The sequence below is a fragment of the Chlorocebus sabaeus genome, chromosome 1 (genome assembly GCF_047675955.1).
Source record: "Chlorocebus sabaeus isolate Y175 chromosome 1, mChlSab1.0.hap1, whole genome shotgun sequence".
Classification (NCBI taxonomy): domain Eukaryota; kingdom Metazoa; phylum Chordata; class Mammalia; order Primates; family Cercopithecidae; genus Chlorocebus; species Chlorocebus sabaeus.
The window spans coordinates 107,836,796-107,863,835 of record NC_132904.1 but is presented as its reverse complement, the minus strand read 5'-3'; the positions used below and the strand labels follow the sequence as shown (position 1 = coordinate 107,863,835).

At 36.8% G+C, this 27,040-nt stretch overlaps 1 protein-coding gene across 1 annotated transcript; it reads right to left on the bottom strand.

Annotated features, from left to right (window-relative positions):
* Positions 1 to 595: 595 nt before the first annotated feature.
* Positions 596 to 26,343, bottom strand: HOATZ (HOATZ cilia and flagella associated protein). Its single transcript, XM_073020947.1, has 7 exons — positions 26,118 to 26,343; positions 25,554 to 25,602; positions 25,000 to 25,063; positions 16,082 to 16,162; positions 3,742 to 3,801; positions 3,092 to 3,144; positions 596 to 782 (listed from the first exon to the last, which is right to left on the bottom strand). Exons 1-7 carry the CDS (start codon positions 26,341 to 26,343, stop codon positions 725 to 727), a joined length of 591 nt encoding a protein of 196 aa, XP_072877048.1. The 3' UTR covers positions 596 to 724.
* Positions 26,344 to 27,040: the final 697 nt, after the last annotated feature.

Sequence of the window (27,040 nt, the reverse complement as noted above, 5' to 3'; positions counted from 1 at the left end):
CTAACCCTGAGTAGTACTGCCATTTGGACAATGCAGAAGGGACAAATCCTTAATCTTTTCTTTTCCATTACATAGCAAAGGGAATGAAAGTGAGGGAGATTGGCACTAGGTTTATGTATGTGTGTAAAACATAGGCATGTGGAGCCAGTTATTCACAGAGGTAGAAGCAACTCATTTCTGACTTCAGACATGTTCCAGAAATGGAACAAACCAAATTTTGCTAAGTGGTTTTCTTATTAAAGCAAGTAGACTTGAAGTTTTCAAAACTGCCCTTTCATTCCTATTTCCTGATTGTTTTTACTGGTGGTCTACAAGTTAAGACACATAAAGCCCCTGCTTCTTGCTTACCTGATAGTCATAATATAGATCTAGAATAGAAATTCTGGAAATACTCTTCAGATGAAAACAAGATAAATAGGAGTTTGAGAATGTGGTAAGATGAAAGAGATGTATGGTGTGGTGTCAAACAGTAGTACCCAGTAAGTAAAATAGACACAAATATTCAATAGCTGGTAGAATTCATAGAAGTCTGCATATGTAACTTTTATTTCTTTATTTTAACACAAGTATTCACTAACTGGTAAAATTCCTGGAAATTTGCATATTTAACTTGTATTTCTTTGTCTACTATAGTGTTGCCAGTGATCTCAATGATCCTGATCTAAGAGAAGGTTGTTTCCAAAGTGAAGATATAAGTGAGCCATCCTGTCATGTGTCAAGCAAATTAGTCCAAGGCTTTGACTTCTTCTTGGTCTTCTTTATCTGACTCTGATACCACTTTCCTGTTGGTAGTAATATCAGTCAGTTCCAATACACAGAACTCTGCCATTGTGAACATGATGTAGCATGAAAACAACTTTCGAAAATTCTCCCAGTAAAAATTCACTGTTGTGGATTCTATGTGTTGGGTTTTGCAACCAAGTATAAACTTGTATGTGGGAGAAGTGGTTGTGATACTGTGAAGTGTGGTTTGGAGGTACAGGAGCCCTCCTACCCTAAATGTGTTTTGTTTATTCGAGAGTCAGACTCCTGAGAGTTCATCATTGGCAATTGAGCTTTTTTTGATTACTCATTGTTTTATTTATTCAGACTTCTTTTAAAATGCAAATATTCTGGGATGGATAATAAACATATTGCCACTAAAACCTTTCTATGAACACATTTTCCGGTTCCTTCTTTCTAACAGAAGAGGACCTGGATTATACTAAGAAGATCTGTTGAAGGAGGAACGGTAAGGGGGCGTCTGTGTATGTAAGGGAATTATTTTACATTTGTGTCTAAAATAATTAGAATAGTTTTTAAAGTTTATAAATTAATGTATAGTATGCAAACATCACTTTCCAAATTGGCTAACACTGAATTACATGATATTTTTAAACTAAACTCTTTGTTATAAATACTTTCTGAAGTCTAGCACGTAAGCAGTTTGCTGGCACTTTGGGTGACCCAATTCCTCGTGGACCTTACAAGATAGTTACAGACAATACAAAAAATATGGGAAAAGTTAATAATGCAAGCAATAATAAGAGTTAAATAATTACAAAATATGGGCACAGAGTAGTGCATGATTAGTTACCCAAAGAATGTACAAAGAGTAACTAGAGGCCGGGCATGATGGCTCACGCCTGTAATCCCAGCACTTTGGGAGGCTGAGGCGGGTGGATCATGAGCAGGAGTTCAAGACTAGCTTGGCCAAGATGGTGAAACCCTGTCTCTACTAAAACTACAAAAATTATATGAGTGCGGTGGCAGGCGCCTGTAATCCCAGCTTCTCAGGAGGCTGAGACAGGAGAATTGCTTGAACCTGGGTGGCAGAGGTTGCAGTGAGCTGAGATCGCGCCACTGCACTCCAGCCTGGGTGACAGAGTGAGACTCCGTCTCAAAAAAAAAAAAAAAAAAAAAGAGTAACTAGAAGAAGTTCATAGTAAGAAGATATCACAGCAGAATAGAATGAAATTCAAAGTTTCAGGATGCAGGACAAAGTTAATTTACAAAAGGAATTAAGTAATTATTTAAATTATTAACAGAATTATCTGCCCAAGCTGTGAAATGTTTTATTATTAGATGGGTCAACATGGGTAGTAACAGGAACGTTCTGTAAAAATACATGCAGAAATCTAAGGCACCCAGACATATCTATTGATGCTATTTAAGTAGCAGTCTTCATCCACTATTTGTATCGTTAAGTCACTCTTGATTGGGCTAGTTTTGCTTCATCTGTAGAAGCTGAGTCAAATTGTCTGGCTAAAAAGTGAGAAATTAGGTTGCTGAGCATTGTGTAGATAATATAGTTAGGTGATGAAATGATCTTTAATTTTTTTTCCGGAAGTTTAAAAAATTAGTGTGGACATATACTTTCTTCTTTAAGGGTATTACTTTGATAACATTAAAGACAGCCTCAATACCAATGAGAGAAAAATCAAAATTCTCTAACTTACTGTTTCTCCCTGAATGTAGTATGAAAATGAATATTTGTCAAATTAATGTTGAGTTAGCCACATTGGTTTTTAGTCATAATACAAAAATGGAGAGATTTCTTATTAGGGGTGTGTTAGTGATTAACTATTGCTTGCTTATTTCCTTTAAACTCTTCTAGACTTAAAGTGTCCTAGTCCTGCTCTAACATTATTCCAGAGATAAGGCTACTCCCTCATCATTGAGAGTTTGCTACATGAATTAATTTTAGCAACCTTAGCCCACTCAGAGCTGGTGAACTACAAACACCTGCTGATTCACTAAAGAAGTGGGCCAGGTGTGGATAGGGGATAGTGGAGTCAGGAAGGCATGGTGGTGGGTGGCTACATAGCCCAGGATGGTAAGGGAGGGACAGAGAATGTGCACAGAGCTTCAAGGCTGAGCTGCTTTCCGTTTTGCACTAACTTATGCTTGTATATTCCACAGACTGACAAGTTCGTACACAGGCTTTAATAGCTATGCAGAGAAGAAAGTTTTTTCAAGGCAAGAAATCTGTAATACACTGGGGTGGGTTTCTAGAAGATTTAAGGGTAAGTGGCAAAGTAAGAAAAAAGAAGCGCTTCCCTACACAGTAAGTTAAAAGGTGAGAGAATATTTTTGACAGAAGTCAACTTACTTTGCTTTGTGTTCTTTGGCTTTTGGTTTATAAGGAAGGGAAATCAGTTCTTTCTGAAACCAAACAAAACAAAAATCAAAAAGCTAAAATTTTACTTCTTGCACTGACTGCAATGTACTCACTTGAAAAAAAGCTGAGGTAAAATCATCAGAGTTTATAGACTAGCTTCTTAAATCTGGAAACTGCGGGGTCAGAAATGTTGCACATTAGGGAGTTTGGGGTTTATTTAGGAGTGTGTGTTTTGTACATCCACAAGTTTACATGATGCTATTACTATTTTTACTAGGTTTGTGTCTCTTCATTTAACATTTATTTTTGTATGATCTAGGCAAGCTCAATCATTGTAAACAAATATTAGCACCAAAATAGCCCATGTTAATATCTTACAGCTTTATAATATGTGAACAATAAACTCCACTGACAATAATACCTCATTTCTTATGCCAGGAGGGCTGCAAACTCTGGAGACAGTTTTGATTTATCAACGATTGCCAAATTATCTGATGTCTGTACCTTGCCCCACTCTGGTATATCGATGGCTCTGGACTATAGCTAGCTAGATTTAAGGGTTCAATCTATAAAACCTCTGCAAATTTGCCACAATTCATCCCTTGAGATAGATTATCCAAATGCCTCACTATTGGTCTCACCGAGATCCTTTCTTCTCTTTGTTTTCTTAAGAGTTGGAGAATCTCTTCTCTTGTTTTAGCCTGTTTAAAGAAAGAAAAAAAAGTGGGTGTCTTGACTCAATAATGAAGACTTATGCCTATGGAAGGTAGAATTCTTCCATTTTCATCTTGTATTGGCAGAATTTTAAAATATTATTCCCAAGATATATTTATATATTTTCATTTGTGCCAAAATCCTATTTTTATTCAAGACAATGCTGCTTTACAAAATGCTTTTGTAAAATATTAAAATGCTGTAAAATTTTATTGTAAAATAATAAAATGCTGCTTTACATAATTGACCCTAAATGGAGGGTTTCTTCCCACCTAATAATAACTAACTTTTTAAAAATAACGAATATTTATTAAGACCTTACCACATGAGCTATGATAACAGCTTTACAGACATTATGTCGTTATTTTCTTATAACAACTCAGAAGTTTGACAGTACTATTACTCCATTGTATAGGTGAGGAAACTGAAGCTTAGTAAGGTTAAATAACTTACCCAAGCTATTAAGTGGCAGAACCAGATTTGATCCTAGCTCCATTTAGAAACAAAGTTCAAGCTATTGACCATCACACTAAATTGCCACTAATGGTGGCAAGAAGCAGCATTAGCAAGCTCAAACATCATGCTGCTTGCATAGGGCAACAAAGCTTTCTTCTTTCATCTCTCCTATTTCTAGCTTAGATATTGAGACCTGCCCATTCTCAGGTGAGTTTACCTAAGTGCAAAAAACTAACTTAGTGCAGGCATGAAGATTTATCAATATATAAACTATAAAAATAGGCAAATATAGGTTCCATTTTTTTCATAGAATTCATCTATATTAAGTTTTGGAGATACCCAGGCAGAAAATCACCTCTGGTGTATATGAGAACAAAAGAAAAGCCTGATAATCTAACATCAAACAAATAAAACTTATAACTTCAAATGGCCAGATAAAATCAAAGAAATTCTGTTTAGATCAAGCTGCAAGAAAGAAATAAGAAGTGGGAATAGACGTAGATTTGTCATAGCCAGGTGCAGATTCTGTCATCTACCTAAATTTATTGAGTACTTTCCCAAGGCTGCTGTAACAAAGTACCACACACTGCATGGCTTAAAACAATATTTATTGTCTCACAGTTCAGGAAACTAGAAGAAATCGAGGTATTGGTAGGGTTGTGCTCCCTCTGAAACCTATAGGGTTTCTTTGCTTCTTTCTAGTTTCTGTTGGTTTGCTGGCAAGCTGTGGCATTCCTTGGCTTGCATAACTCCAATCTTTGCCTTTGTTGTCACATGGCATTCTCTCTGTGTCTCCATCTTCACATGGCAATCGTCTTATGAGGACTCCAATCAAACTGGATTAGGTGCACAACCTACTCCACCATGGCCTCATCTTACTAATTTCATCTGCAAAGACCCTGTTTCCAAATAAGGTCACATTCTGAGGTACTGCTGGTTAGAACATCAGTGTAATTTTTGCATGTGGGGGGCATATTTCAACCCGTAGTAAGCGCCTATTAGGTAACATTATGTGCTACTGGCTGAACATAACACAGTTTCTGCCTGCAAGGTGACTGCAGACTTACGTAGCAGAAGACAAGTAAATAGTTTCAAGTGTGCTATCTGGGGTTAATATAGGGTACAATGAATGAACTGAAGATCAAGGACACTTAATTAAGACAAACGTGTGTGTGGAGTAGGGGTGGGGACTCAGAAGATGTCCCAGAGGAGGTGATGTCTATGCTTTAGACCTGAAAGTGGTAGTCGTCAGATAATGATGGAGACAAGATGGGGAAGAAAGCTTTTAAGACAGAGGAAACAGCGTGTGCAAAGCCCCAGAAGCTGCTGGGTGGCTAAGTACTTCTTCAGGGCAGTTCCCCAGTCCTGATGGCTCATCTGCCAAAGAAGCTAGAAACCTCAGGCATGATCCATCAAGACACACAGAGCAGGGGCCCTCGCCGGGCAGCTGTAATCAGTATCTGGGCTGGTGAACTGGGTGCTTTGGCTTTGCATCATTCTGTTTAAGTGGTATGAAGCTTGCCTTTTATAAGCCTACAAAGTTTTAATTTTATGTATTTTGAGATAGGATTTCTACATTTTACTTGAGTTTTAAGCAACATATATCACAGTTACTGCAAGAAAAATATTCAGAGTACATTTGAAAACTGTTTCACAATATCTGTCAACTTGCATAGATTGAATAAAATAATGTCCGTAAAGACCTGGGATATTTTCAATGGAGGTATTCAATGTTAGTTTCTTTTCCAACTTTTCCATTACACATGTATTCAATCAGTATTAATTGCTCATACTGTGATTACATAGCACTTTATACCTTTATTATGGTATTGATCTTACTTCTGCTTTATCTCTTAGTTGCTATCATGTCTCTTTCAGAATCTTACTCATCTCTTTATCCTTCCTTAGAGCTTAGCAATGCTTTGTATGTGATACTCAATGAATTTTTGTTGAATTGATTGAGTCATGATGTATGAATGCAATCATTGTACTGTGTAATCCACAATTACTGGCCTAAGCAAAACGCAAAAAGTTTTGCAAAGTGAAATTAAACAGTGGGTAGATTTAGTTTTAAAAAATTCCCTATGAACAAAATTATATGATTATTTTCTGTGTCACTATTGGGAAATCATGGACAAGTTATATTGTCCTGTGCTTCTAATATAAAAAGACAAACATTTAGTTACAAGATTCAAAAATAATAGTAGAATAACAAATATATTCATTCATTTTTTTCCTTGACTTCAAGTTCTTTTTTATTATAAATGACTTTGATACTTAAATATCACATATCACATAATACAACAGAAACCAATATTTCAAAAATGATCTGATTTCTGCCTCCTGGACATGTTTCCTGGAAATAAATAACAAAACTAGTGTAAACAATTATGTTATCTAAGCAAAAACATTGTGGAATATTCCAGGAAATCTCTGCCAGGAAAGCTAAATACAATTCAGTGGTAAGAGAAGATCCTTATAACTTATATTATTAGTAAGGAAGCATAACTTACTTCTTAATTTCATATTGACAAAAAATTTTCATTTCTAATTATAGTGTTTTGCTTGGGTTTGTTAATGGAATTTTATAAGACTTTATAATTGTTTAATTAATTGTTAATACAAGGGTTTCAGAATTTATATTTATAACATCTTTGACCATAGAACATCTTTGACCATTGAATATTAACTTATATTTATATATTTTATTTATGATTTATATATACAGTATTCCTGAAAAAATAAATTGTGAAATAAAATTGATTCCAGAAAATTAGGATGTGATATAACATATACATTTAATGTCTCATAGATGGTTAATGAATTTTAGTGTCACCTCAAGAGTTAAATTGTCTGGTTCTCTCCTTTTGACTTTTCAGAGCCAAATGACTCGAGTGGCAATATGTATTAGTGGAGTCAAATACATTTGGTTTGAATGCTAGTTCCGCTGTATGTTGAATGGCAAGTTCTAGCTTAACTCTCCCGCCTGGTCCTCCTTTCCCCACCACAACTATGCAGTAATCACTGACCTTTAAGTTAGAGCTTTGTGATCTTGGGTAAACCAAAGAATCCACAATCCCAATTGTGGATTTCTAATCTGTGAGGAAGGTTGTTGTGAAAATTGGAGATAAAAATTGCTTAATGAAATGCATGACATATGGTGAACATTTAATAAATGGTAGCTATTATAACACTATTATTATTAGAAAATTTTTCTTTCAGTGCTTTTAAAATCTTGAAAAGAGTAAGAAGAAAGAGGATAGATTGTCTGCTTTTTGTGTACAGGCATGAAGGAATTCTTATGATCCAACCTGTGACCTATGGTTCAGTTGGTGAATACAGTTTGAGGGAGGAAAGGAGAAACAAGGAGAGATGTTTAAGGTATGATTTGTTATTAAATATGCAGTGCAAATTCTTCTGACCACGAATTTTCTGGTGTGTTATTAACTTTCTTTTCAGTTAATATTCAATGATAAAAAAAGCTCTTAATAAACACTAGACTTTAGAAGAAAGGCCCTTTCTTCTCAAGACCTGGTTCCCACATGCAAACTGCATTTCTTTCTTGGACTATGATTGAAATTTTTAGACTGAAACATTCATCAAAAATAACATGAGGGGCCAGGTGTGGTGGCTCACACCTGTAATCTCAGCACTTTGGGAGGCTGAGGCAAGAGGATCATGAGATCAGGAGTTCAAGACCATTCCTGGCCAATATGGTGAAACCCTGTATCTACTAAAAATATAAAAATTAGCTGGGCTTGGTGGTGCTTGCCTGTAGTCCCAGCTACTCAGGAGGCGGAGGCAGAAGAACTGCTTGAACCTGGGAGGCAGAGGGTGCAGTGAGCCAAGATTGTGCCACTGCACTCCAGCATGGGTGACAGAGTGAGACTCCGTCTCAAAAAAAAAAAAAAAGAGGCAGTGTTTTTCTCTGATTATCTGTCTACATAGCCAGAAGAAATTTTCTCTTGATTACCATAGTATGAAAGCTGAATTACTGAATATAATATAAAAAATGTCTTACAAGAGTATTGAATTGATTCCAGGATCAGTTCTTTGCTTAGATACTTGGCAATCATCTCAACACACAGAGAATCAAAGAACTCTTGAAATCAGTATGAGATAGTAGTTAAAGCCCTTGGCTCCACTGTCAGATGGACCTGAGTTCAAGCCCTTACACTATAGTTTAGATGTGTGACCTTGAAAAGGTCACGTTCCAGCTTCAGCTTCCTCATCTGTAAAATGGAGGCAATCATAGTGCTTTCAACAGAATTATTCTCAGGATGAAATAAGAATGTGAATAAGATGCAGTGCACACAAAATACATTTAGTGCATGCAGTTAGTTCTCAAAAATATTATGTAGGGAGAGGAGCAGATAGTTGGAGAGAAAAAAACATTAAGAAGATAGACTAAGAAATACTGAGGGAAATGTTTTAACTCAAATGAGAATTTAAACACTTTTAAAATTCTTTCCATTGACTATAAGTGCAATATATGTACATGGTATAGACATCAGAAAATGTGAAAAAATACACAAAGGAAATGATGTTTACATAAATCCAACTGCTAAATCTAAAATATTAATGTAAGTTTTGATATTTTAAACATGTAAAAATTTCAGAAGACCTTAAAGAAGCTCCAAAATAAATAACCTATGGACTTAAAAATAATTCATCAAAAGGAGAAAGGCAGCTAAAGAAGCTGTGGGCTAGGTTAAAATGATTATAACAAACATTATGCACAAAGGCATGGAATCAAGCTAGGTCCTCATCAACAGTGGACTGGATAATGAAAATGTGGTACATATACACTGTGGAATACTATACAACCATAAAAAGAATCAAAAGCATGTCCATTGCAACAACATGGATGCAACTGGAGGCCATGATCCTAAATGAAATAAAGCAGGAAGGGAAAACCAAATGCCACATGCTCTCACTTATAAGTGGTAGCTAAGCATTGGATGCACATGAACATAAAGATGGGAGCAATAAACACTGAGGACTACTAGAGGGGTTAGGAAGGGAGGGGCACAAGGGCTGAAAAACGACCTATTGGGTACTATGCACACTACCTGGGTGACAGGATCATTCATACCCACATCACACAATATTCTCATGTAACAAGCCTGCATGTGTACGCCCTGAATCTAAAAAAAAAAAAATTGAAATTATTTAAAATATTATACACAGGGATGAAAAGAAGATAGCAGCCCACTTAAAAATAAATGGAGATCATGGTGATAAGCCTTGCTTGACTGAATCAAGGTGTGTGCTTTGAGGACTAGAGAGATGAAAGGTAGGACAGGTTAATGGGATATTGAGAAACTTGACATAAAGATACCTCTGTTTGAACTTGATTTAGTGGAAGATAGGCGCTTTGTTTTTTACCTCAATATAATTAAGTTAGAAATAAAAACAGTAAAAAGACCTCATACACTGAAAATTAAAAAGCATACTTCTAAATAATTGATAGGACAAATTAGAAATCTGAATAGAAATGTAAAATACTTAAAATGGAATAATAATGAAAATACTATATAGCTTAGGAGATGTAGCTAAATAGAACATTGAGGTATATTTATAGTTTTAAATTTGTATATTAGGAAAGAAAGTGGAAAGTCAAGAAACAAAGTGAAAAGAGAAGGAAGTTAGAAGGAAAAGAACTAACCCAAAGTTGGAGGAAGAAGTAATAAAAATCAACTATGGATAACTAGAAGAAAAAAAAAAACGATAGAGGACAATCAAGCTAAATGTTGTTTTTTTTGAAAAGACTATTAAAATAGATAATACTTTGGCATAATTACTTATGAAAAAAGATACAAATGATTAGAAATGAAAAGAGGTAATAACTAGAGCTACAGCAGAGATGAAAAAGGTATTAAAAACACTATGAGTCTTTTGCACCAGGAAATTTGAACATACAGATGAAATGAAAAATTTCCTAGAGAAAATAAACTTACCAAAAGAATTAAGAAATAACAAATAGGCCATTTTATCTACCAAACACAAAAAGGAAACAGGCAAAAAACCTATAGGCCTATGCAGAGTAGGACCATCTCTATCACCTCAACTAATTTCAATTACCATTGACTAATCAATTGGGTTCATCTAGGGTTCACTTGAGTATAGTCACTGTATTACTCATCACTTCCAATAGTGCCTCAGCTTCAGTAATTTAGCCTTTTCATAGGTTTCTGACAAGTGTTGTGAAGCAAGTAAATGGTTGAAAATTCCTTTCCCAGTTGACTTCCGATGGGGTTATATTTGAGACCACTTCTAGACTTTCAGAATCATTATGACGTTCACCTTTTAATCTACACTTGTTGAGGGAGGCATCATGATAAATTTAATTACTTTTTATTTACCTACAAAGGGTTAATTAACTTTGCCTACACATTTCTGCTCTATGTTTGAAACTTCAAAATATAACTTCAGTGGTAATTTTTCTTTTTGCAGGCAATAACTAAAGATATGATTAAGGGGGCCGGGCGCGGTGGCTCATGCCTGTAATCCCAGCACTTTGGGAGGCTGAGGTGGGTGGATCACAAGGTCAGGTGATCGAGACCATCCTGGCCAACATGGTGAAACCCCGTCTCTACTAAAAATACAAAATTAACTGGGCATGGTGGTGCACACCTGCAGTCCTAGCTACTCAGGAGGCTGAGGCAGGAGAATCGCTTGAACCTGGGAGGCAGAGGTTACAGTGAGCCAAGATCATGCCACTGCACTCCAGCCTGGGCAACAGAGCGAGACTCCACCTAAAAAATATATATATATATATGATTAAGGGAAAATAATATGAGTCTCATTTTAACACTATGAGCAAGCCAATCTTGTGTCTTTTAATCAGGATGTGGATACTTGAGTGATCATGCCTTTAGTAATCTAGTCATCATCCTTTGAGAGTTACCCTTTTAGTCAAAGCATTTCCATTTAATACTAATGCTTATTTTGAACCTGCTAAAATTTTATTTTTCAATCATGATTTGAATTGAAAAAAAGGATTGAAAAAAAAGGAAGAGGGGGAAGCAGAGAAGATAAAAACAAATTTTCACTGAGTAACTACTAGATGTTGGGCGTTGTGTGAGTTCCTTATAGGTTACCTAATTTAATCTTTATAGCACAGTGAGGTGGGCATTACTATTATTGCCTCTTTACAGGTAGAAGAAACTCAACCACGTAAAAATGAACAACTTTTATCAGGGTCACTTAACTAACTAGTAACTGGCAGAGCCAAGGATTCAAACTCATTTCCAGTTCTGTTGGACGTCATTTCCTGTGCTTCTTTTGCCACACTTCACACACACACACACACACACACACACAGAGTGACAGAATGGTTTCTTCATTCAGTCTTTACTCTAAAAATGAGTTATTAACCATGGTGAAGAAGAAAAATATATTCTCTGCTCTCACAGAAACATTCTTATTCTCATAGAAAATGCTTGCTTATCAGAATACAGCAGGTGGAGCTAATCCAGCTTGACCTCAGCCTTGATCACAGTTAATTTACTTATTTAAAGGTATCATGTTCTTGTGATAGTTTGCTAAGAATGATGGTTTCCAGCTGCATCCATGTCCCTACAAAGGACACAAACTCATCCTTTTTTATGGCTGCATAGTATTCCATGGTGTATATGTGCCACATTTTCTTAATCCAGTCTGTCACTGATGGACATTTGGGTTGATTCCAAGTCTTTGCTATTGTGAATAGTGCCGCAATAAACATACGTGTGCATGTGTCTTTATAGCAGCATGATTTATAATCCTTTGGGTATATACCCAGTAATGGGATGGCTGGGTCATATGGTACATCTAGTTCTAGATCCTTGAGGTCACAAGAACAGAAAACCAAACACCGCATGTTCTCACTCATAGGTGGGAACTGAACAATGAGATCACTTGGACTCGGGAAGGGGAACATCACACACCGGGGCCTATCATGGGGAGGGGGAAGGGGGGAGGGATTGCACTGGGAGTTATACCTGATGTAAATGACGAGTTGATGGGTGCTGACGAGTTGATGGGTGCAGCACACCAACATGGCACAAGTATACATATGTAACAAACCTGCACGTTATGCACATGTACCCTAGAACTCAAAGTATAATAATAAAAAAAAATAAAAAAATAAAAAAAAAAGAGAGAAAAAAAATAAAGGTATCATGTGGCTCTTTGCAAAATGTGGCTAAAGGGTAAAGATAGTTGAATTATAGTGGTATTTATAAACGGAGGAGCTTTCTAAGATCATAGTGTAAATGAAATATTTATGCAAGGATTTTAAATTATAAATTAATTGTAAAATGGGAATTACATTCCAAATTCAGAATATTACCTAGGCAGAGCCAAGGTTCTATGGTTTGACAGAAATTGAGAACATTATCTGATTTTTATTTCCTTGAGGCTCCAGAATTTAAATTTTTTTTTTTTTTTTTTTTTTTTTTTTTTTTTTTGAGACAAGGTCTTGCTCTGACACTCAGGTGGAAGTGCAGTGGCATGATCAGGGCTCACTGCTACCTCCACCTCCTGCCTCCTGGGCTCAAGCAATCCTCCCCACCTCAGCCTCCCGAGTAGCTGGGACCACAGGCACATGCCACCACACCTAGTTAATTAAAAAATGAATTTTTTTGGGGGGGGGTAGAGATGAGGTCTCCCTATGTTGCCCAGGCTGGTCTTGAACTCCTGGGCTCAAGCCATTCTCCCACTTTGGTCAGCCTCCTGAAGTGCTGGGATTACAGGCATAAGCCACCATACCTAGCCTTAATTTTTAATTCTATCCCAGTGGTTGAGAGTTAACTGTCTATAGGTGTACTAGGGAATTTCAGTTCATATTCAGAAAGAATCTGATTCCTCAGTGGGTTCCATTTCATTTTTATGTTACAAATGCAATCATGAGGAAGGTGAGAATTATGATTGATGTAAGGTTTTTATCCATTTATTGTTTCAAAAAGTCTCACATTTGGGCATGGTTTCAAAAAGCAGTATGCACCTTGGCTTGCTGATTTTGATAACAGAATGCTTCAACTTGAATTGACTCTATGAATTTACTACCATTCCCTGTGCTTATTAACTGAGGTCTGCTATGTTGATTCTACAACTACCATATAGGAAATTTATATCTACTCTAATAATAAGATACAGAACTGTTGGACCTCAAATTATCTACTATGTGCTTTAAAAGACAGGCTGAATAATCAGTGAGAAGGCTTTCTCCAGTATAATCTGATTTTAAAAGATAGACCTAACTATAGTAATCTATGGGAGTGGATGGAAGATGTTAGAGGGTTATTAATCAGAGAAAGGAAGAATGCTGACTTGCAGGAAAAAGATGCAGATCTAAGCACCTTTCTATACCTCCTGGAAATTGCTTGATCTTGGCTCAGTTCCTAGGTCTGACATATATACTTTTCATTTGAAAAATAACAACTTACTAAAATGAGAAAAAAATTAGTCATTACATAAGAGGGAGTCAATACAATTTTTCTTAAATGCAGATTTCAATCAAGTATGAATTTATCTGTTGTGAGAAAAAAATGTGTATTTTCTTGGTTCTGTTACATATATTTTCTTAGTTCTGTTACATATATTTTACCCATAATAATTGCCTGAAGAATGTAGATTTTAAAACATTTACACACAGACAAAATGCATGCAGAGCAGAAGTATAAGTGATTTTAAAAACTGCTTTAATATTGCTTTAAAAGTTACTTATCTTAAAAAAGCAATAAGTGAGATTTGTATTTTAATATTGAGAAAATATGAGCATAAAACAAACACTGCATTTTAAAATTCAACGAAGTATACATATATTGAGGATAACTCTATATGATTGAATTATATGTTATTGATGATTCAGTTTGCAATAATTATCAAAGCTTTTCCTTGGCAAAGACTACTGAGTCTTGAAGATTTTCATTGTTGCTGGTTATACAGACATGATGAGTGGGTGAATGATACTGACCTCATCTTTCAGATATGTCTTTCCTATTCTGCCCATAAGGACTTAAGAAGGAGAGGTTAGGGATTCCCCACACAGATCACCTCAAACTTCTTCTCTGGCTCATACTTCTTCTTTGAGTTTCTAACCCATATATTCACAGGCCTAACAGTTCACCTGCTTTTCTCAAAGGCATCTCAAACTAGATAAGTCTAAACTAAACTTGTAGTCCCTCCCCTACAAACCCCCAAACCTGATCTTCATCTAATGTTTTTTGTTTCAGAGAATGACACTACCCATCCTGTTATACAAGCCGCTAGAAAACTGAGTTATCTTTGATACTTTGCTGTACCTCACCTTCCATATCTAGTATATAACCCTAATTACTAGTTATTTTACTTCCTAACTATGCCTTCAATCTATCTGGTCTTTCTCATCTACCTGCATGATCCTAAATCACATCGCATCACCTCCCGACTGAAGTTTTGTGATGGCCACCAGTCATTTTTCCACTTCTGCTCTGGCCACTTTCAATACATTCTCCATATTACAATCTGCTGATCTTTCTCAAGCAAATGTGATATTCTCATTCCCCAATTTAAACCCTTCAGTGTCTTCTTACTGTTCTTACTGGAGTCTAACCTTCCTCCCACATTACCGCATTAGCCATTCAGCTTTTGACATGGGTGGTGCCTGTTCCCAGCACAGGGGCTTTGCACGTGCTGTTTTCGCTGTCTGGAATGCTCTTCCAATGTTCCCTCCACCCTGTCTTTCTGACCTAGTTAATGCCTGTTCTTCCTTTAAATCTTAGTCTGGTTAATCTTTGTAGAAATTCTCCCTGATTCTCTTGATTGGATCAATACCACCGTATTAAATTATCCTAACATCACTGTAATTCTTTCAGAAATATTTCTCTCCCTGATTAGACTCCAAATTTCATATAACGGCAGAGTTCGTATCTTTGACCCATTTCCCATTTGTCCCGAGAACACTGTGCTGGCAGCGAGCTGCACTTTTATTTTCTAAATGGGAAATGGGTTAAAACATGTTTTGTTGTTGTTGTTCATCATTGTACTCCAGTGCCTAGCACAGTGCCAGGCACATAGAAGTGCTCAATAAATATTTGTTGAATGAGTCTTGCACAATTCTTCCAAATAAAATTCTCCCATCCTTTGGGCCCATGATTCATTTTACTGTTTGTGGCTTTGCTTGGCCCTTCTTGCTTGAACTTGACATTGCCTTTTCAGTGTTGACCTCTAACTTGCCTAGATTTCTTTTGAAGCCTACAGAGTTTTCAGTTGCTTCTGGCCAACATTCTGTAAAGTTCAACTAGGCTCCATGATTTCAGTGCAGGGCGCCTACATGTCTGGAGTAAAACCTAAACAATGTCCAATCCAACTTCACACATACAGACTAATGTCTACACTTATACTACCAGCTATTTTATCTATTGGCAGCATTTATGACCAGAAACTCCAGAGAATGCAAAGATAATATATAAAATGTAACCATAATTAAGAACTATCTTTTTTCTATTTTTAGTTATTCAGTGCTCCAAAAATGTGTCCTTTATAATAAAAGTTTCAAAGTTTATCCTAAATAACTTTTAGGGTTTTTTAAAAACAAATTGCTAAATTACTGTTACAATGAAAATATGCACATTTTCATGTTATGTGTGGTGGCTTACGCCTGTAATGCCAGCATTTTGGGAGGCCGAGGTGGGCAAATTGCTTGAGCTCAAGAGTTCAAGACCAGTCTGGGCAACATGGCAAAACCCTCCCTCTACAAAAAATACAAAAAATGTAGCTGGATGTGGTGGGGTGCACCTGTAGTCCCAGAAACTTTGGAGGCTGAAGCTGAGGTGGGAGAATCACTTGAACCCAAGAAAGTTGAGGCTGCAGTGAGCCATGATCATGCCACTGCACTTCATTCTGGGTGACAGAGTGAGACCTTGTCTAAAAAAAAAAAAAAAGAAAAAAGAAAAAGAAAATATGCACATTTTCTTTAAAAAGCTATTCATTAAAGGTTATATCAACAATAAAATCAACTGTTTGTAAATAGATTTTTGAATATTTTTTTGACTTGGCCAAGAAAGTCAAAATAATCATAGTTAGGTCAATTTGTCTCCTGTATTGATGGTTCTAAACTTTCTGGGTTTTCTGCATATGGCAGTAAGGAATGACACAAACATAAAGCAATGTGATTGGAGTTGGGAGAAGGGTATATGCTTCCAGTATGCTGCTTTCTTTCCTTCCTTTTTTGGCCAAGCATCTCTTTGGTACCAAAGTTCTAGTATATGGAATATTATCTTGTCCCCTGTGTCCAATTCCTCGTCTCAATTTCTTGTCTAGCATTCCAGATTCTCTGGGACAGGGGTTCTGCTCTGTTTTCCACTCCTGACCTTACATTCCAATGCCCATGGCAGGGTTTCTCTTACATGCTGTTAAACCTTGGCATAATGTTTTTAAACTTCTATCAAATTTTTCTGGAATCACTTCCTTTGGAGAACATGCAATGCTCTGCTCATCTACTGTGACTTTCTTCTGTGACCTACAGAGCACAATGTACTTCCATTCTTGTCTGTTGCTCCCACATCCTTTTGCTCAACTGACTGCATGTCTGTTCAGCACCTATGAGTGTGTGAGGCCTCGGGTCTTGGTTAATATATTCTTGCAAGTTTTCCTATTAAATGAATGCTTCATATGACACGTAGCTCGAGGAACTGGGCTATCATGCAGAATTTGGTGCAGACAAGTTAGATAATCCATTTATTCATTCATAACATTTATTTGGTGGGTCAGGAGATCACCTATTTGTTAGGCCCTGTGACTATAATGTCAAAAAACCCATGGTCCTTCACCTTAAGGAACTTTGGAAGCTACAGGAGAAACAGATCAATGACACCACAGTACTATATTTTAAGGATGATGACAGGGGGATGCCTGGGGTCCTACAGAATTAAAGAAAGAGGCATTTATATCAGACTAGGAGATATGTGAGGGTGAAAAAAGGCTTGACTATGACTACTGAACTGTAAACAGCTAATTGTAGGTATTAGCTAAATGGGAAGAAATGGGAGAAAGGCATTTCAGGCAGAAGAAACTGCAGGTTTAATGTCACAGAACTCCTTGGTGGGTTCTTGGAACTATAAGTGGTTCAAAATGGCTGTAATATGAATTGCACTTAAGGGGAATGGTGGGTAGATGAGGCTGGGGAGGTATGGCAGGAGGCAGATAGTGAAAGTCTTGGTATATTAAACTGTGATTCAACCAGTTTTAGGAGTACAGTTGATTCTCATTGTTTGTCATAGTTATGTTCTAGAATGTCACCACAAACACTGAATCAGTGAATACTAAACCATTCCTCCTAGGTTCCTGCCAGCCACTGGTCATAATGTTTCATCAATGGAACAATACATAACTTTGTTTTATGTGTGTTTCTGTTGAAAGACACCTTAAAATATACTGTTGATTTATCAATATTAAACTCATGGTAATAGCACTGTAACTCATGCCTGAACAACGCTTATCTAATGCATATATTTTATGCAGAAGGTACATCACAACCTTGTTGCACTTAGGAATATCAGTACTTCAAGGCCATTTTAAACAGCAAAGTCACCAAAAAAGAGCAAAAAAAAAAGAACACTTAGCATGAAATAACAAAAAGACTCCTGTTTGGAGTTATGAGAATGAAACATAAAGGCAAAGCATCACCTTGTTCAACCTCAGCTGTGAACATTGTGTGTTGAGCAACTCAAAAAAAATTTTTTTGAGATGGAGTCTCGCTCTTGTTCCCTAGGCTAAATGGCGTGATGTCAGCTCACTGCAACCTCCGCCTCCCAGGCTCAAGCGATTCTCCTGCCTCAGCCTCCTGAGTAGCTGGGACTACAGGTGTGCGCCACCACGCCTGGCTAATTTTGTATTTTTAGTAGAGACAGGGTTTCACCATATTGGTCAGGCTGGTCTCGAACTCCTGACCTCAGGTGATCCTCCTGCCTTGGCCTCCCAAAGTACTGGGATTACAGGCATGAGCCACCATGCCTGGCTTCAATTTTTTTTTTTTTTTTTTTTTTTACCACTTTCCGCATGTCTGCAAATGACCATGCAAGTGCCATGGGTATTGATTTTGGGGTTGTGAATAAACTATAGCTAGTAGGCAAATTTGCACATAAGGAATCCATGAATAATGAGGGTCTTACTATATTGCCAATACAGTGGCTTGGGAACTGTTCAATTTCAAGAGTGAACTAGACAAATGACTATATCATCAGACTCTGAGGCTTTCTTGACCACACTTCATGTGACTAGAATACATTATCACAGAAAATGATAAAGTGAAGTAAATATAGATACATCAATCATTTATTATCTAGCTCTGATATAATTGCCTAAGAACGTTTTCATCTTGCCTTAGATAGAGGCAAAGTACAAGGGTGGATAATGGCTTTAATTTCAGATGTGTCATGGTTATTCTCTGAGTTACCTGATCCACAGAATCATTCCAGTTCTTCAATAAACCCGATTTGATTTGCCCTGCTGCTTATAAAGTGTTTACTAATTTGAACAATAAGGATTCATGTAAGTGGAACCAAATAGATAGTTCTGCATTAATTTAAAAAAGGAAAAATATACATGATCCTTTTTTGCTTCATTTTGCATTTAATAGTTTCATTTAATTATGTTTTATGAACAGATAATAAATGTGGATCCTTGCCCAATATTAGCTCAGCGTTTAAAGTGTTTTTCATTTTGTTCTTAAGGTGAAATGTATAGAAGATTTAATACACAGATCTCTGGAAAAAAGAGGAAGAGATGCATTTGGGGCATGTCCCTATAGAACTCTGAGGCTGGGTCTATATGGGACAAATGAATTCAGCAATTTTTTTTTTTTTTAACTACTCTTTGCAGAGCAGGGCTACCCCATAGGCAGTGTGCCCAGAGTAGCTGAATTCAGCTATTTGATCCCAAATCTCATTCCTTTCCTAATTATGATTTTACAGACTGTGGATGTTACTAAAGAAGATTTAGAGGGGAACCTCATCTGTTGACTGAAAATGTTCCCCAACATTGAATAACTTTTGAAAACAAAGTGGTACTTATGGATGATATAAAAGCATAAAACATATGTACATTAATATAATCTTTAAATTATCATTTACTATCAAAATATTTGCTTGTTACTATAAATGCACAGTGTGTTTTTATGACTCTTCCACTTGAGTGCTTTGACAAATTAGGAAGAGAAGAACAAGAATTTAAATGACTAAACATCCTTTATTGGTGAAGGGGAAATCCACCACTTCCTATTGGTATTTCTTTTATGGAGGAAAAGGAATTTTATGAATATTATATTAGGGTGGGAAAGCAAAACTAAAAGCCAGGTAACACTTACTGAGAAATTTTAGGTTTGTCTCGGAAGTCGATCCCTATGATTTTGATACAAAAGAGGATTTTCTTTTATCTGAGCATCTTGGCAATGACACTGAGGAAATTCCCTACATTTTTGCTTTGGTTCTCTGAAGTTGACTTATAATGATTCAAAGTATCCCTTTCACTTCTTTGAAAGTGATAATCCAACAGTTGATAATGTTAAAAAGTTTTCCACTTTCATGACTCAGTGTCTAAAAATACAACCTTTTGAAGTTCTAAGATTTTTTTTTTTCTTCTGAGAATACAGATTACAGTTCAATACAAGTAGGTATTAGCTAAGTGGGAAGAAATGGGAGAAAGGCATTTCCAGGCAGAAGAAACTGTAGGTTCAATGTCACAGAAAAATGAAACACTTTGTTGGGTTCTTGGAACTACACACTTGTAGTTCAAAATGGCTGCAGCATGAATTTCATTTAAAGGGCAATGCTGGTAGATGGGATTCTAAGACCCTTAGTGGTTGCCGGCAACTGCAGATGGTACCGAATCCTAGATATACTATGTTTTCCCTTATGTATACTACCTATGATAAAGTTTAACTTGTAAATTAGATGCAGTAAGAGATTAACAATAATAACTAATAATAAAATAGAGCACATAACAATATACTGTAATAAAAGTTATGTGAATGTGATCTCTCTCTTGGTTACTAAGTCACTAACAGGCACGTAGTGTCTACAGCATGGATCCACTGGACCAAGGGATGATTCATATCCCAAGTGGGATGGCACAGGATTTCATCACACTCTCAGAATGGCGAGCAATTTAAAACTTATGGGTTACTTATTTCAAGAATTTTTCATTTAATATTTTTGAATCATGGTTGACTGAAACCAAGCAAAGTGAAATCATGGAAAGGAGGACAACTGTAATGTTCTCATCATAGCATAACTTGCTTCTGGTTCAAGGAAGTGCCATATAACAAACTTTTGAGGAAGACTTATACTATGGACATTATTGGATGTATAGAAAGTGTAATAGAACAGATTAAAACCCCATTCCCAAATAAGGAGCCTGCCGGGGATGTTGTTCTGCAGATTGCATATTTTCCCTGTAAAAACCTTTGGTTTATATTCATTCATGTTAAAACTATGATTACAGATCATTTCCAAATATGTCATTTACATATATGCCTTCAAATACTGCTCTGACCTCTTCTTCCTTCTCCCAGCAAATGAATTATTTATAATTCTTTTCATAAAGAGATAATCAGCTAAAGAGCTTTCTTAAAGGTGGCAAAACTAAAAAGCAAATTAGTTTTATGATTTCAAAGAATTAGCTGACTATCCACTTATTATAATGTTTTCAGACTACTTTAGAACTCTCAAAGGAAGAATAATGGTCCAGTGCAGTGCTGTGAAGTTCCCTTTATGGACATAGTAAGCCATTTAATCTTGACAGGCTCAATTGTTTTTGATTTCCTGCCATGGAGATCCATCACAGAAATAGCAGTTGTGATTAATAGCATTTTGATCACTAATCAAAAGCATTTGTTATAATGCATACCTGGAAAATATTCCAAAATGGAGAATAATATTCAAGTATAAAAAACTATAACAACTGAAAAATCAATGTCCATTGAGGAGAGAGGGTTATAAAGGTACTTTCAGGAGAGAAATTAAATTCTAGATTTTCATTAATTTTAAGGAGAAAGTGGAAGAATAAACCTTAAAGAGAATTTATGGGTAATATTTTTTCCCAATTTGAGATGAAAATTATACCTGGAATTTACTTATTAATGCATATGTTCAAAACATGTAGAAGATTCTCTTAAATAGATCATTGTAAATGTTTTGTTAGTTAAAAAGATACCCTATCCTCATCTATTTTCTAACATCAAGCTAAAAATTCTAGAATGGTGGTGGCAGCAATGCAGAGACAACATTATCAACTTAGAAAAAAAGTGGTATCCAAAACCAGATTCTGTTTCAATAATTACAGGGAGTCGCGTTTCCTCCCATTATATCCATAACCCATGAAATAAAGCAGAACTATGGAGAGAGGTGATGTGCTAACAGATTAGATTTTGGGCATATTCTTGTAAAGATTATCAGCCTAGAAAAATTTGCCAGATGAGTCTATGCAGAAAAAGCTAAACAAAATTGAAATATCAGTATATAGGGCCTTCATTTACTCTTTTATTCATTTAATTATGCATTTATTTATTCAATAAACAAAGATTTACTGAGTTTCAATAACCAAAAAGGCACTAGGTTAACCAATAAGACATGACCCCTGCCTTTATAGAATGCATTTGTTGAGGGTAAACTGTGGCCAGGCGCTTCACATACCTTATATCAACTCTATGAGGTGGATATTAAAAAAAAATCATTTTCTCTTTTATATATGAGGAAGCTGAGCATCCCAGGAGTTAAACTGGTTGCTCAAGGTCACACAGATAGTAAGTGGTAGAGTTAGGCTTCCAAACCCATCTTGTTGTCTCCAAAATCTACTACACTGTGGTGCCTGTAATCTAGGAGGAAAGAGATAAACATACACAATGACCTGCAATACATATCAGAGACTGTACAAATTCTATGAGAAAGGATATGTGGCTTGCTGTGGGAGCACAGAGAAGAAATCTATTTATTCTGCTAGTCTCTGGGTAACCCCTGAGAAGGCTTCATGGAAGCTGGCATTTGAGTTAGGCCTTGCAGGTAGATGGGGAAGAACATTTCAGGTGGATACATGAAAGTGCACTGCAGAATGAAGAACCAGCTTATAGTTCCAGAACTGGGAACAGTGTTTCTCACGTTTGTATTCATACCATAGTTTTGAATTTTAGAATATTTGGCAGCATACCTGAACAATGCCATAGTCAGCAATCATTATGATACAACAAATCTATTATGGGATTAATTTCATGGACTTTGGAGTTAGGATTGCAGGCTTTGAATCTGCTCTGCCACTTACCAGTTGTGGGGACTTTGGAAAATCATTTTAGGCCTTGTTTGGCCAAATGGTGATAATCATAATGGGCTATTTTAAGGAGTATATGAGTTAATGTATGTCAATTACTTAGTTTAGTGTATAGTACCTAATATACATTCAATAATTGGTTATGAATACTACATTATATTATCTCAGGATATCTATTAGAGCATTCAGTTATTTCAGGATTCTCTTGGTTGCCTTTTTGTATTTTGGCATTGTTCAAATTGAACTGTACTAGATAGTACTGACTAAGTTTCCCCATATACTAAGAAGGCAGTTTCAGTAACTTCTTTTTCTTTCCCACTGCCTTACTGTTTTGTTAGGCCTCTTGTCTTCTACTCTCAACAAATGGAATCATCTTCTATATTGCAATGCAGAACCACTAGGCTTAATATGAATTTGGCAGATACTATGCATGTTTAAGTATAACAAAAATATACTTTTCCTGTTCATCACTTTGCGAGCATATATGTGAAGGGGGTAAACAGTGTTCCTTGGCCTATGTGGTTGAGATCCAACTATACAGAGTTGGGGTGACAGCATAGGAGAAAGTGGGGAGAGTGGTAGGAGAAGACAGGTTAGGGTTGGATTGGAAAGGAATTCGAACATGCTAAGGAGTTTGGCCTTGAGCTTGTAAAGGAAATGGGCAGCCATGGGGAAAAAAAAAGCAGGAGGGCTAGTACAATCGTATTTGGATTTTAGGAAGACAACTAATACATTGTGAGGGATGGCTTTGCATATTCTTTGTCTAATAAACTATAAATCCTTTAAAACCCATCACCTTTGGGAAGCTTTCTTGAGTTGTTACACCTGATTTTGATGTCCCTCAATGTGTTCTCATAGTATTATGTGCATACATCTATCATATTATAATACATAATAATTATTGACTTAATTGGCTGTCTCCTCCACTGGATTGTATACTCCTTGAGATCGGGGACCACATCTTATCTTTGGATCCCCAGCAGCTAGTGTAGTAATTGCAGGTTCTCGATAAATATCTGTGGAATTTAGTAATTAATATGAATTTATAGAAGGAGCCAAGACAAGGAAACCAGTTCTAAGATTATTAGCCTAAGAGTCTATCAGCATAACCTCCACTGGTAATTCACATCATATTGTCTTATTGTTTGACAAAAGCTGATAGAAATGTATTATAATAGTTTGTCTTTAACCTTTTATTTCTAATCCTTTCTTAAAATGAAATAAAATGAAAATTAAATTCCAAAAGCACTGAAGTTGATTTTTAATGATTTTTAATTCACTGAAAATTAGGCTTTTCCCCTCCCTATAGTCTAGATATAAATATACAGTACATAATATTCTAAAAAGAGAATAAAATGCTGACTATTTCTAATTACCTAATTTGTTTGAGGGAATCACCAGTAGTCCACAAAGTGAATTAATGTGATCAACAAACTCAAATGCATTGTTTTGTAATTTATGTAGAATTCCCGATAAGTCTTTCAGAGTTTGCCAATATGTCCAATGATTAAAGATATTCAGCCAAAATGAATCCTCTATCTTTGCTTTTACAGTATAGGAAAAGTTACAGGAGTGTACTTTATCCATTAATCAAACAAAATGTTTCTATAAATCACTGTATTAATTGCTGAGTTAAAGGCCATGCCTGTATCATGAAAAGCAAACAAAGGATATTGCCAAAAAGACTAGTGTGCTCAGCTGATTTGACTACACTGATGTGTTTAATTCCAGCCTTTAGTCAAAACAGGTCTAGATGACAGACTTATTCCTCTGATCATTTAATTTTGACCTATTAAGACAATCAATTCTATTTGATTTTTCCTGTTCTTATGATTTTTTTTTAAGACAGTGTCTCACTCTGCTGCCCAGGCTGAAGTGCAGTGGTGAGATCATAGCTCACGGCAGCCTTGAATTTCTGGACTCAAAGGATCCTTCTGCCTCAGCCTCCCAAGTAGCTTGGATTACAGGTATGCACCAGCAGGCCTGGCAAATTAAAAAAAAAATTTTTTTGTAGAGATAGAGGTCTTACTATGTAGCCCAGGCTGGTCTTGAATTCCTGGCCTCAAGGGATCCTCCTGCCTAGGTCTCCCAAAGCACTGGGATTGTAGGTGTGTGCTACTGCACCTGGCCTGTTATGCTATTTCTGTTCTCAGAACACTGTATATGGTTGGGGACCTTACTGGATGGAAAGTGTGTGACTCCACCTCTTTCTGTTTCTCTCTGGTTCTGTTGTTCCTATACATTCTTGGGCTTTTGCTGAGATTGATAATAGCCAATGTTGAATAGAATTTAATTTTCAATTGAAATTCTAATAAAGGTTTTCCTTAATTTGCTCAAGCTGATGCACTAGAAGTAGCAGATTTTAAAATATGCATGTGTTTAAAAAGTCAAGATTATTTAGACATTTAATGACAATCAGATGACCTTCTGAAATATTGGCCTACCTTTTGGAGATACTTTACTTTCTCCTCAGATTCCTGTATCTTTAGGGCTTCGGCAAAGATGTTTCTATTTGCTAGAGGGAATAAAGTCAAATTCAATCTGAAATAATTTTATCATGATTTTATACTAAAATTGATATAAAATTGGATACAGGTTGAAAGGGAATACATAGAGTAGGAAAGTAAACAAAAGTACATGTGGTGTATTGAAACTTTATAAACCAGATTTCCAACTATTTAGAGACTGAATTAATTAGCTATGGCTGCAGGGAACCTCTAATCTCTTTAGATGATGAGTAAGCTCTAGTCCAGAGACAAGAAAAGGTCTCAAAAGAGAAAATACCTGCAGGATCAGAGATTCCAATTTCTACATTCCTGTTCAAACTGTTAAAGAAATTTAGGCATTGTCCTCTGGATAAATAGGGTGGTCCCTCAGCAGGGACTTGGGTTTGCAATTCAGAAAGTTATACCACAGTGTAAAGTAGTACCCTTGTACTTATTGCCTATTTTCTGATGAACCTAGGAGTCAGAATGCTGAAAGGCATAAAACTTGGTACTTACTGTTGTTACTCACAAGGTGAGAAGACTGCGAGGAGTGACTGTTCTCTAAAAAATACAAAAGGGAAGTAAAGAAATCATTGGAAAAGACCACAACATTAAAGGCGTTTGAATATTTTATACCATAACAATTGCATAACGGTTTCCACATTCTAGGCCTCACTAGGGGCTTCCAGGTCCAGGAAGTTCATTAGTAATGTTGACTCCACCTTCATCTTTCTCCAGGGCTTTTCATGTTTGAATTCAACTGTGTATTTGAATTCAACTGTGTAAACTATCCTTTCAGCCAACAAATAGCATTTCCTCAGATTATTCTATATTGTTTACCAAATAGATGCTATAATTTAAGGGAAACTTATGTGTGTTTAGATGTAACAAATATACTACTAATCCTTTTCGGGTGGAAGGGTTGTTGGAAGGGTTCAAGAACAATACATGTATTTGTATGTACCTATAACTATTTGTATATACCATTGCAATTTCTCCTGGAAGGGGCTCTGGTATCTGCAGGCCGGTTACGGTGGAGGCAGATATGACTGACAGGAGGCCGCTACTCTACTCACCAGACCCTCTGCTCCTTCGGCGCCGCGCCACCGGCAGACGCTGACTGCTGTCTCTGCGCAGCACCAGCTGAGATTCGCTAGGGGGATACATCGACGCCGAGATCCAGAACTGCTTAGCCAAGTTGGCATCTTGTTCCGAGGAGCCGGCAAATACCAGTAATCCCGGGGGGCAAATTTCCTGGGACTCCTTTCGGCCGCTAGGTTCTTCGCTGGGTCCCGTTTCCATAGCAACTGAGGACGCTCCTCCAAGCGTCCTCGCCCCTCCCCCCCGCCCCGCCCCCATCCCGCCCCTCCGAGAACCGCCAAGTTGGTACCAGCCCCTGCCGGCAGCCTTCGGTTTCCTAGGTAGGTGTTGGGATCCACCACGCGCGTGGGGGCCGTCGGAAGCCCACTCCTGTGGTGATCAGGTTTTGGGACCAGTCCAAACCTTGGAGTAGATAGGGGAGAGTCAAAACATCAACTTTGGGTTGTGTCCTGTCGGAGTCAGTGGGGGAGTACTTTAGCTTCTTATATCCTCAGTGGGCCTGCCACATCCTCTCCCCTCCGCCCCAAAAAATAGCTAAATAAACTGTAAATTCCTCAGCCCCATCGCCCCAATCCCCTCTTCCAAACCAGATTGCCAGGGACAGCACCTGCTACGTGGAAGTTCTGAGAACGTTGCGTTGGAGAATTCATGGCTGAAAGCCTAACCCTTGGGAGCTAGAGACCTGAACTGGGCAGATACATGCCCATGTGTATAGTTTCTGTGATTTTAAAATTCTGAATCCTTTAAATCTTAGCAAACAATCTGGATTTTAAGTGTAACTGCATTTACTAATCACTCCCACTAAAAGTTGCATAGACTGCAACAGTTGTAAATGATGACTTAAAAGAAGGGATATAAATGAATGGACAGAGTCCCTTCACAGAAAAAAAAGTATGAG

Excerpts from the sequence above, each read along its gene's own strand:
- HOATZ (XM_073020947.1), bottom strand. The coding sequence starts at position 26,343 with ATGGAAACGGGACCCAGCGAAGAACCTAGCGGCCGAAAGGAGTCCCAG. Across the intron at positions 3,802-16,081 it reads CTCAACTTTCTTGGGTTCAA|GCTAAAACAAGAGAAGAGAT; the intron begins GTGATTCTCCCA and ends TTCTTTAAACAG. Across the intron at positions 3,145-3,741 it reads AAAGAGAAGAAAGGATCTCG|AAAGAACTGATTTCCCTTCC; the intron begins GTGAGACCAATA and ends GTTTGGTTTCAG.